Source organism: Anarrhichthys ocellatus, unplaced genomic scaffold (genome assembly GCF_004355925.1).
Source record: "Anarrhichthys ocellatus isolate YVR2014 unplaced genomic scaffold, GSC_Weel_1.0 scaffold63, whole genome shotgun sequence".
NCBI classification, from domain to species: Eukaryota; Metazoa; Chordata; class Actinopteri; order Perciformes; family Anarhichadidae; genus Anarrhichthys; species Anarrhichthys ocellatus.
The window spans coordinates 465,075-477,712 of NW_022280093.1; the positions used below are offsets into that span (position 1 = coordinate 465,075).

Here is a 12,638-nt window from a genome sequence, read left to right on the forward strand (position 1 = left end):
TATACAGTATATGTGTGTATATATATATATATACATATGTGAGATGTTCTGTTGGGAGTGGTAAATGTTTGAGGTTGGCTGGTGAGGACCACAGAACCAGGCGTCAGATGATCACACATACCGGGGGACAATATCACACACCGAGCTTGAGTAAAACCACGTGGGGTCGCTGTGATGGCTGGTGCACATGTGTCATGTCTATAAAAACCCATCTCTCTTGTATTCCAGTGGCTTTTTTCCTCTCCTTCTTTCTTAACCACAGTGCTGTTGTAGCAGTGAGGCATGAGGCGCTAACACTGCACAGAGTCCACGTCGTGACCCGCGGAACAGGGAAGGAATATCCTCTTGATGCTCATCGATCTCCCCCTGAAAAACCTCCCAAATGGAAAGCAGAGGGTTGAGAGTGGCACATGACACTCCATCCATCTGACTGCCCAGCAGCAGCACATGGCATGACATGAGCCAAGCGGTCGGCGCTGCCAGCACACACTTGCTCTAACCCAGTCAGAGCACCCCGCCAGTTCAGTCAGCCAGTCATTCATCCAGCCAATGACGTCAACCGTTGTTTTCAATCCATCATTTTTCAGGCTACGAATTACTCCGGTTGCGTCTGTGGAGCCTTTTTATTTCTTCTTCTTTTTTCTTTTTCCTCCTCCATCCTTCCTCTCTTCCACTCTCGTCCTCTGATGAAAGACACTCTCGGAGAGGTAGCCAAGTCGCTCGAGTTTGTTTTGACGTTTCGATGGCTCCGCCGGGGGAATGCGTTCGGAGTTTCTTCACATAAGTAGTGTTTTCAAAGGGTTTTCGACCACCGCGTGGTGGTTGTGTTTTGATGAGTTTGAATCTGGAGAGGGGGCTTTTAATGGTGCATTTATAAAGGGGGTCTTTGATGCAAACAACCCAGCTTGACTGCACTCTGTATGGGCCTGACCCCTGGTTTAGTGGATCACAGCCACCCTGAAGACCAGAACAGAGCAGAGCAACAAACACGTATCTGCTACTACTCTCCATCGGTTATGCTCCAGGACTCTGTTGTCTTTGGAAGGGACCCCGCTCACACGCTGGTTTTGTGCTTCACCTCCTCCCCTCGGCTTAATCTTGAAACCATCAGCTCCACAGTCTGGTGCTCTGTAAACTGAATTTGAAATAGTCATCTTTTCATTTTTTTTATAAGCTTGGTTAGTACAACCTCAGAGGGCCTTGCAGATTTCTGCGTGTGTCGTTCTGAAGCGTCGCTCATGCTATGGCCGGGTTAAATGCAAACGTCCACCGTCCTTGCAAGCATCATTTTGAGTGTGAAAAACGATAGGATATTTCATCTTTAAATATAAAAAAATACTGACAGCCACACAGAGTTCATCCTTACTACTTCTTCCAAAACTTCTGTAACTTTACTCCAGAGACTGATTGTTTGCAGGCTTGAAGGATGGATGGATGGGAAGCCATGTGTGCCATCTGATTATAGTTCGATAAAAGGAAGGTTGATATTGAACTTTTCAACTGATCAAAAAGTGGAATTTCTAGTGTTTTTTTTGGGGGGGGGGGGGGGGGGGGGTTGTTTCTGATTGGGGACAATACTGCAGTGTTCCTCAAACAGGAAAGGCTGGGACAATGGTGGGAAGTAGAGATTTGTGGGAAATGCTCTATTGCCTCTATGTTTCCTTTTCCTTCCAGTGACGAGCAAAAGAGGGGCGGTAACAGCCTTTTTTTTGTATTTTGTAGGTTGTAGCACTTTCAGGTGCATATTTATTTTTTGTGTGTTTATTGGACAGACAAAAGAAAAAGATCCATAGCTGAAAATGACGCGTGTGTGAGCCTATAAGAGTACAGGCGTTCATGTGCATGTTTACAAATGCATACATTGTCTTGACTGCGTTTATGTATTCCTGCACATGTACAGCAGTTATGCTCTGCTGTGTATTGTCAAACTACAGATGTATGCACATCTGTTTCTATGCATGTGTTGTTGTTTTTTGCGTGTGACTGTGCATGCATGCAGTAATTCCTCCCACTGCCATGCTGACTGTTGATGTTTCCTCACCCCCCCCCCCCCCACCCCCTCCGTCCACAGGTCTGTACGAGCTGCTGGCGGCTCTGCCCTCCCAGCTGCAGCCCCATGTCAGCCGCCCCGAGGACAACACCTTCCTCCAGGACATGTTTGGGGAGAGAAGCCTCCACTCGCTGGTCAAGGTAAAACAAGAACAGGACACCTCCTTTCTTTTAGAGTGGTGTGTTGTGATGTTCTTCAGATTTTGATACTTTACGTTACCGCCAGGGCACTGCTGTTGTCGAAGAGCAAATTCATATCCCTTCACTGTTGAGGCACTTTATAAATGCTTACCATCAAACTAGTGATTTATATTTCCAGCACCGTAGAAAATCACGTTCTGGCAAATCCTTTAACCAGCATGCTATTCTAAAATGTTGTAATATTAAGGTTACACTTTAACAGTTTAATAGTCATGAATAATGACATTTAGCTTGCATTCTCACCACAGGATCTGATAACTTTTAAACAAAGGCTCCTGACGCTCCAACCGGGAGGCATAGAAAAGAAACATTTTGGTGGCTTCAGAAAAGTGGATATCATTTGTCTCACTGTTTTAACAATTTAAAGTTCTGTAATAAATATATTAAAAAAAAAAAGAAATCTAAGAAGTTATATGTCTCAGTTCAGACAGACAATATCTATTTCATCACTGGATGTGGAATCTCCATAAATCTGCGTCTCGGTCTACATTACCCACTGCTACGGGACAGAATCCAAACTCTGTCTCCCGCGACCCCCCCACCCCTGATCCGACCTCTGCTATTCCCATAAAAAGCACGATCCCGCGTCATTCAGCCTCCCTTCCGTGCGGTCTCATTCATACATTGCTAAGTTTATTGTCATTCCGACGGCCTACCCTCCCAGATCTTCTGACTCCCCCTCTGCCAGCATGAGCGGGCCCGCGGTCCGGTTACTGCCTTTTAAACTGGATAGCCTGCAGAGTTTGTGGAGAAGATGAGCACACTTCATATCTTTATACGCTAGCAGACAGGCGGAGGTAATGAAAGTAACACATTCTGTCTACCCGCCCTAACCTCATTTTCACTTGGGATCCTCTGCGATCGTCAGCCTCCTCTTCTTCCTCTTCTCCTGCTACTGGAAAGGGAACAGGAGGGCTTTTGTGCTTTAAATCAGCTTGTTTGTCTGTCCCTATTCAATACATGGAACCACTGCTTCAGCTCGTCCTGTAGCTCACTGATGTAACCAAGAGGGCTTTTTTACTCAATTTACAAAGAAAACGTCTCTAATTGGCGCTACATTTGACTGTATCCTTTGTGTATGGTCTCCATTTTGAAAGAATGCCCAACACTTTTCTCATGTGCTGGCATGATATATTCCCCTCTTTGGTGGTCTCTCGTTCTCTCCAGCCAGAATCATTATGTCACAGAGACGATTGAGAGAGAAAAATGGACATCATTTTCATCCCCTCCCTCTTGTTTTTGAAGAATTCCTTTTCTGCGTAAGCATGTTTGTTCAGGATCCAGGGTTGTAATGCGCCAACGTGAGCGTGTAAAAGTGCCTGAATTATGGCATACCTCAGACGCTGAAGCAAAACCCCTATGTCGGGTCTTGAGGAAACCAGACGGGTTTCATTTGATGCCTGGGATTGTTATGGATGGCCAAAGAATACGGCCTCTTGAACATGGATAATGATGGGCAGGGCCTGCCCATGTTCAGGCTCTCGTTCTCGGCCGGCCCCAAAGAAAACACTGTGTAGTGTGCGGCAGATAGAGTGATGATAATGAAGGTGGCATTATGTTTCTGTGATATTTAGCCAGACATAAGGGTGGAGCACTCAATTCACCTCGCCCTCTAACCACCCCTGATTGTACCTGGCTAAACCTGCGAGAGTAAGGCCAGTGCTGTTGAAAGTAGAGTGCCATTTCCTCACCGGCTCTTTACCTGGAGTACAGAAAGCTTTGCACCAATCTTAGGGAGAAGCAGATAGTTTTCCTAATCTTGATTGTACACAAAAATGATCAAAGAAGACACAAAGAGCTGCACCACTGCTCTTATCCATTGAGAAGAGCCAGATGAGGTTGTTCAGTTGTCTTGGATGCCTCCCTGAAGGTGTTCCAGGCACACACGCATATGGGAGGAGACCCCAAACCACTCCACACAACGTGAGGGATTAGATATCCCATCTGACCTTGGACGCATTAGAAGCCCTCAGGTGCAGCTGGAGAAAGTAGCTAAAGAGAGGGAGTGTCTGGGTTGCTTTGCATAGCCTCCTAAGTGCCTATGGATGTGGATATACAGGAAGAAAAAGATGTCTCTGCAATACCAACCATACCAGTTTCAAAAGGCGGTGAGATCTTGGAAACAGTTTCTCCTTCTTGATTTTTTGTTTTAGTTTTACTGCTTTCAAAGGGAAGCCCAACAAAAATGAGCTTAGTGATTGTGGAAAGCTGAAATGTCAGGTGTGCGTTGTGTATGCATGAAAGAAGGGTTGAAATGGTCACTGATCAACTCCCGAAAAGCCATTCCAAAATTTGAATCCCACTTTGATCACGTGCCAGCTAGATGGTGAGTGGCTCTCACTTTGGGGCCCTGCAATTCAGTAAGTATTAGTTAATCTCCAAGCTAATGTGACCCACTTCACTATCGCTACCGTGGCAGAATGATACAGCAACAGTCATGTCTTGCCATCGCAGCCACAAAGTGATCAAATACATCAGTGAAACATCAAAGAACCACATTAGTTCTTCACCACATTGAGTTTGTTTTGACCACTTGTTTTCCTCTTCCTCTTCTGTTTAATTCAATGGAGAGAAACCGAGCTGCTTTTAGCGTCTCTTATCGTTAACGTGGAGGCATAAGTGGAAACTGCCCCGGACCAGAGAAGCAGAACTACGTGTTTCCTCTGCTTTCTACTTGGTACGGAGACGCGAGCCAGCCTGTCAGCCCGTGAGCCAAATGGACAGACATGCGGACATTGAAACACACAGAAGTACAGAACAACCATCTCGCCTTACAGCGGAGTCCAGCTTCAGGTGAACATGGCTAACGTCAGTGGCACACCATTAATAAAACCTTAATTGTCCCCTTCCTCTAAAGCCCCGCCGCCAAATCTCCACAGATTCCACCTTTTTTATTCCACAAGGCTGTGAAGGGGATACTTTGGGAATGGCTAAACAGCGAAGAGAAAACACACGCACGTCATGTTAATCTGACAGACTCGGCAACCCAGGTCGCTCATATGGAAACGATCAAGCCTCACCTGGGTAATTATGAAGCATCGGTTACTGGTCAGTCTGTCTGGGGAGGAGAGGGAAGGACCAGAGGAAGAGGTGTCAAAGATGGAAAGAGACACAAGAAAAAGACCTACATGAAGACCTAAACCAGACTTAAGTTCTCTCCGTTTCCCCTCACCTGCCCTCATCAGATGGTCGGGACAGCCTCTCACGTCCCTCCTAATCCCATTATGTCCCAGAGATGAAACAAATATTTTCTAATATCATCTTTCAGCGACGGCCCCGGGGCCTCGCAAGTTCGCCTCATTTTGCAGACTTTTTTCATCGGTGCAGCATCAGAGCTGACATGTAATGCGAGCGCTGGCGCGTATAGCTAGCATAGCTAAAACGACGCAGACAGTTCCCCCTCTTTTCAATTAAAAGGAGTTACTCAAGTGTGCTTTTTATAAATTCCACCACACTCACTGTTCCGCTGCCAAGTTCCAGCTCCACAAAAAGCCACAGGAAATATAATACAATATTCAATTTCCACCTGCCTCAGGTGGGGCTCTCTTTAAAGACCCAAGTTTCTGTCAGCAGGCCTTTAGCCAGGCCCCAAGATCCCTCGTTTTGTGGTCAGTCAGTTTTCCCTTAAATGCTGCTCCTGTTAGTTGCTAATAGGCTTGGCACTTGCAAACATCGTTACACAGCAAAATCGATGCAGGCTTGCCAGTTTGTTCTTCAGTGCTGCAGGCCTTTAATGACATGTAAAGGTGCTGCAGCTGACGCTTGTGCCCAAGTGGAAAGTTTCTGCTATTTTTGGTAAATGAGCTAATTTTCAGACAAACTGGACTGTATTGCTTCAGTACCAGACTTGGTATCCCATGAATAACTGGATCGCACTCGAGGGAGCCCTCCAAGTTTCATGACTCACCACTGTAATGTCCGTAAACTCTACTCTTTGACGACAGCCATAGACTTGCCCTTTGGGCACTTATCTTATCCTTTCCACCCCTCAAAACATGCCATGCTGCATTACCAAGGAAGATCACAAAAAAAGGAAATTGTTATAAACCTCTCACCCTGCTGGAACAGCTCTCTGTGAGTCATTTAAGCCCCACACCCTGTGTGCAGCACTGAAACCTGGCTGATAGTCTGGTTCAGGACTCAGCCTGTAAACCTATACCACCTCAGAGATCCACTCGTACTGTCTGTGGTCAGCACGTACTGCACACTGGTCTCTTCTGATGTCTGTATTTATTATTTTGGGGGAACAGTAACCCTCACGGGGGAATTAAGCAAATACCAGCAGGCTGCTTTGGAGAGGGGAGCTTCCATCCTTAAAAAGAGATAACCTTCATATTCATTCAGAGTAGATTCTTCTATTCTTATTTGGTTGTAAATGAAAGAACATTGTGCAGATTCTGGTTACAGTGTTTCAACTTGCCATTTGTTTCTAGAAAATATTGTTTCGGACACAAGCCGGCTGGTTATTTACGGTTTGAAAACCTCAGTTGAATCCAAAATAAATCTCCTTCCTTGCAATTTTATACTCCGCGCTTAGGCTACCTTCCAAATATTTTCCTAGGAGTTTAATGGTCGACTACAGCACGAAGTCGAAAGATCGTGCTCAATGTCCACAAACAAGCGCCTCTGAATTGAGCCAGAAGAGCTCGATGAACAGACCACGGATGGAGCCAAAGGCGAGGTTGTGATAGGGACAGGGGAAAGGAGGAGGAAAACTCCTTCGTGCAGAAGACGGGCTCGAGTATGGCCCGTTGACTACTGAATATACGTTAAAGTCAACCATTTCTACAGCACTGGGGATGGGAGCAGTGAAAACGAGGAGAGGCCTGCATATATCCACCAGTACCCATTTCTATTACTCAGATGTCTGTATTGGTAATCAAGGTAAATCTCTGGAGCAATCCCACAACCATTATTCCAGGTCACTTTGGTTGACCCCGATGTTGTATTCCTTCGCCAAAAGAAAAGGACTCAAAGTGAAACCAGAAGGTCTACACGATACAAAGCCAATCTTAACAGGACACGGAGCATAGGAGCGATATGGAAAATGAGGCTCCTGGTGCCATAAAGTGTATTTATATCTCCCACATGGCCCGAGACCTGCCTGAAGACATCATGGGGCTCACCTGGGCTTTATAGGTAGTCTTCACAAATTAATATGTTGAAGTGACTCAAGGGTACTCGAATCGATCTGATTCATTAAGTCAAATGTGTTTGTCCTGGTTTCATGCCCTTAGTAATTCAGAATCCTGTTTCCTAACCCAATAGCTGCTATATATCACATTAATGACTTACTTGATTGATAGATGCCACTTCCCTTGGCGATTATTTTGTACTGTACAAGGTTAGAGGCTGAAACACAACAGAAAACCGTGTCTCAAGAATGTCTTAGTACGTACGCAAGTGTGACTGTGTCCTGCTCCGTCCCGGCCTGACAGAATACCTGGTGTCAGGGGCCTCTCTGCTCTCTTCTCCTCAGAGCGCTAGGAGGAAATGTATCCCCTATCAAAATGATGTGGCTGTCATGGCTGTTGGCCAGCTGCCCTGGTCTCTCTCTCGCTCACTCTCCCTCTCTCCTTAGTCCATTGGATCTGCTGCTTGTTCCTAATTAGCTGTCACATTCTCCAGGCCTTTTCCACAACAAATGAGAGAGGCGAGCTCAGGCACCAGACCGCTCTGTATGGGGTCTTGGTCAAGGAAAGGTGCTGGGTTTGTGTGTGAATTCTCTGCTCGACAAAGCGGGGATACACTTAGGCAGTCATCGGCATCTTTGTCCATTAATCAGCGTATGAGCCAGTGTCCTCAAGACCCTCAATGCACTGTTGTGGCTCAGGACCCCGGTCCAGGACAATACAAATTTTAATTGTCTGATACAATCATTGACTTTTTTTTACATGCACAAAATATTAATTTTATTACTGTAGTTTCAAAAAGACAATGGACCTCATGCAAGAACATTTTGCTTATCTAAACTTTCTCTGACTTTTTGTTTCGTACGGTGGGCTCGTACAAGTGTGCCACGTCAGCAAACGCACCTAACTTGAAACAACTGTGTAAATGACCAGCGTAAATGTGATGAAGGCCACCTGAATGAGCCAGCGCTCATGAGATTTGTAAATGAGCGAGAACATTGATGAGTGCGAGCAAGTTCTCCTAAATCACTCATTCGAGCCACTTAAGAACAAATGTGTCGGAGGCCCAATATTCCCACTGAGCTGTTTACAAGGCGAATGAAAATAACTATTTCACTTATATTCCGGTTTACGTCCAGAGGTGCATATTCTGATTTAAAAAAAAAAAAAAAAAAAAAAAGGTTTCGTTTACCCCCGGTGGCGCGGTGGACTTGTTCGACCAACACAGTCTTTCATTACTTCAACCGCCTTCTTTAAATGGTTGGCGTTGCGGTTTTATTGCTAATATCCAGATACCTGTTGATATCCAAGTCTTTCACATTGTTTAAAAATGAAAGATGTTCCTGCTTCCAATCAGAAATGTGACCTTTTTTCCTTAACCCCAGCCTTGTAAACTGTTGGTTTGTGTACAACGTACAGAACTGACCGTAAACAAGCGACTAAAAACCCCGTATATTCCGAATGCGCTGTATGTCGCAAGAATTCTCCTAAAACCCGAATGGTATTGGCATACCTCTCATACATTTGAAAGAAGCCTTTATTTAGAATATCCAAAACGGAATATGCTGTTAACACGACCCATATCAAATTCAGAATATTTGGAATAATACAAGAATATTAGTGTGCATGTCGTCAATGATTACAGAAAGTTGAACTGATTTCTGTCAAAGGGAGGCATATCGACGGGATCATAAAGTCTTGTGTTGGAGAAATTGTCGACAGAAACAAAAAATGCCTTGGCAGACCTTCCCACTACATTTTGGCAGATCAACCACCACACGAGATTATTATTCATTTGGAACGGTAGATCCACGATGAAAGATTGCTACCCTTTGTGTAAACTGAGTTACCACTAATGGCAATGCCGAGTGGATGCTGTCGAGTCTAATATCTGCTCCTTGATGACACTGGGTGGAATTCATTTTTGGTCCGTGTAAACTTGCTGGTCGCACCGTAAGCGGACTGATGCAGAATGGTGCGGTCATATCCTGGCTTGTTCACGAACCACAGCACAATGTCCAGGACCCGATGCCATCACGCCGGGTACAAAGCCAGCACTTTGTAAACTGACCTACTGTAACAGACGAAAAAGCCAATTTTTCTTTTTCCGCTTCCTCGAGTAAACACATCATTTCACAGCTATTCTAGTTGCAACCCTGCACGTCTGTCTGTGATGCCCCCCCCTTCCCGTCTCCCGAACTGGGTCTGGTCTACCAGGCCACGGTGCCTTGACAAGGTGTTCTGGATCAGACCGAGTGATCGGACCCTGGTGGATTAACGCAGGCCTGATACCGGATCCGCTCCGGTGGGTAGATACAGAAACAGGAGCGGGAGAAAGATTGTCAACCCCAACCGGTCCGGGTCTGAAGGTTTTCCGGGCAGTGGACATTAACCAGAGGCCTCGAGCTCAGGACTCCGAAGCAGAAACACTATCCAGCCCTGTGATCTCCAGACCTCTCTTTCTCCCTCCATCAGCCCACCTCTCCATCTATCAAGCTTTCGCTCACTTGCACTCTCTCTCCCTCTTTCTGCACCAGACATTGCTTGCTGTAGTGTGTCTGGATTAGCGTTCGCAAGGCATTGTTTTTGTCCTCCATCATACCTCCACGTTGACATTCGAGGCTGGAGGCGGTCATTGTTCTTCTTAAAGCGTGCACTTTGATCATGAAGAGAACATCAATACAGTTGGTATTACTGAATTGTAAAGGATTGTTGAGAGGTCTCCAAGGTGTCTGACCCTTAACCCTCAACGGTGATCCTTCGCAGTGGTTGGAGCGCTTGTCTGAGGAAGATGAAGATGGATGTTATGTTTTGGTTCCAGTCCATCCTCGTTGGAATTTCTTCATATCAATTTCTTACACCGTGTTAGTGTTTTTCCTCACTTTCTCTCTCCTGTGTGTATTTTAGGCCCGCGGGGTATTTCTGGAAGCAAACACAACTTAGTCGGAGGCCTCTGTAGAGACAGGACACACACTGCTCCTTTTGTAGCATATTTTTTTTTTTTTTTTTTTTTTTTTTTAAAGCTTTCTTTGAAGGGGCACTTTCTTTCTTTTTTTCTCACCCCCCCCTTCAGCAACCCCCCCCCCCCCCCTTAATTTGTAAGCATTTTGATCCCGACTCTTCAGCCTTATTTTGCACCACATTTCTCATCGGAGAAGCTTCAGAATCCCAGGCTTTAATTCGGTGGTGTGTCCAGGAGTCGTACTCTGGTTTGAGCGAAGCCCTCCTTGGCTGTAGCACACTGTCTCTCACTGTGTGTTTAAAATTGTTTTTTAAGGCCAGGCCACTTCTCCCGTTTGCCAGGAGCACCGCTGCCTCACCAAAGGGGACAGGGAACGCGCTATGCACAAAGCTGGGTAATGACTTTAAAATACATCACTGCGTCATGGACAGGCACTTGGAACGTGTCCCGAACTGTAAATTTAAAAAAAGAGCATTTCAATCTCGCGTTCGCTCAGCGAGCGGAGGAGAAATTCCACAGTAACTAAGTAAGTCGAGGTGGTGGAGCAGCAACTACCTAAGCAGATGTCACTAGGACTGTGGTATGTTGGAGCGCCGAAGACACTGGCAACCTCTCTCCTTTATTTCATCTGTTTTCTTACAAAGATCATCAGGACAGATGAAGTAACCGGAGCTGCCTGCCGGGCTTTTTTTATTTTATTTGTTTTACAGCTTTCTTCTGTAGAAGAACAGACTGAGGAGTCGGGAGCGCGGGGCGGAGTCGCTGGGACTTCTTGAACAGTGGATAGTCAAATATGACGTGGCTGCGTGAAATGAACCAGATGAGGATGAAAATGTCCAGGAATTGCCCTAGAGTGGCTCTCTTAAATTTGATGGCATGAAACACAGAATGCATCAGTTTAACAGTGGAGTCCACGACAGCTGAACTCCAAGCGTGTACTTATTTTTATGTCCGTCCTTAGCCTTATCGCTACTCTCGTGCAAGTTCCCGCGCCTGAGCGGGCCATTGCAAAGCCGCTTTACAGCGTGCTCTCTCCAAAGCCGTTTGTCTAACTTCACATCCCGTCTGGGGTCCTCAAGCCGCAGCTCTACAGCCGAGCCGAGCGGCCATCCGTCTCCCTTTGGGCCTTCAGCAGATTACCTCCGCGACGCGCCTAATGCACCGTGTTTTATAGCCGAGTAATGTTCGGCTTTGCGCAGGGATTTGAATCTCCAAGCTGACCTTGAAACGTGGCCGCTCTGTTGGCCGAGACGCAGTCCTAACGGGTCGTGATTTACTGTGTGGATAAGTCGAGCTGAGAAAGACTGCGCGGGTTTAAGGCCAACAGTTGGGCTGCAGTTCTGACGGGCAGAGGGGGGGCCGTGCTTATTCGAAGACATTTAACACGTAGTTATGTCACATTTTTCTCAACAGAAAGTCCTAAAAGTGCCGTTGGAACGCTGACATACGTGTTATGTTGTAAATGACATCATGGACTCTGGTGGATATCAAAGACAGATGACAGACAAAGATTAAAATGAACTTATCTACACACTTTTTGTGAATCAGAACTTAAATCTACAACAGTTGATCAATTAACAGAATATTTATCAATAATTGAATTAATCACAAAAAGTCAAAATTCTCTGATCTTAGCTAATAAATGTAAATATTCTCTGGTGTGTTTATCCCATCTTTGAATTTTAGACAAAACAAGATGTTAGAGGAAAAAACACTGATCACCATTTTTCAACATTTTATGACATTTTATAAACCAAACAACTAATCGAATGATCGAGAAAATAATCCACAGATTAATCAAATGTCATTAGACGGGAAATATCACATCCTCTGATGTTCATCTGACAGTAGAGCTGCTACTGTAGAGTGACATCTAGTTTGTGTAGTGAGGAGGAAATACCATGTCTAACAATACCAAAACAGATGTTTTAATTGCACACAACATCTGCAGCTGCTCACAATGTGACAGCAAACAAACTGCTTTTCTTTCTTGTCTCTGTCCTACTGAGTCATTCTCTGTCGCAAATTGACTTGGCTGTGTGTCTGTGTGTGTGTGTGTGTGTGTGTGTGTGTGTGTGTGTGTGTGTGTGTCTGTGTGCGCGGGCGATTTGGCCCTTCACACACCGCGTTGGCCCAGGGGCTTCTCTGTCACTCTCTCCCCAGGCCGGAGGGCCTTCTGTTCCACCATCGCACTGGAATGCTTTGTGGGACATCCAGCTGGAGGCCCCAGGGCCGGGGGCCCAGCTATCAGTCAGACCCGTGGCCGAGCTCCCCTCCACCAGGCCAGGGGCCGA

The 12,638-nt window shown here is 45.8% G+C and overlaps 1 protein-coding gene across 4 annotated transcripts in view; it reads left to right on the plus strand.

Annotated features, from left to right (window-relative positions):
* The window catches only part of mpp7a (MAGUK p55 scaffold protein 7a), a 135,137-nt gene that overhangs the window by 52,597 nt on the left and 69,902 nt on the right, over positions 1 to 12,638 (plus strand). For all 4 annotated transcript variants that reach the window (XM_031872389.1, XM_031872387.1, XM_031872390.1 and 1 more), the window contains one exon: positions 2,072 to 2,190. In XM_031872389.1, the coding sequence (XP_031728249.1) occupies positions 2,072 to 2,190 (119 nt within the window). The remainder of the gene's footprint in view (positions 1 to 2,071; positions 2,191 to 12,638) is intronic.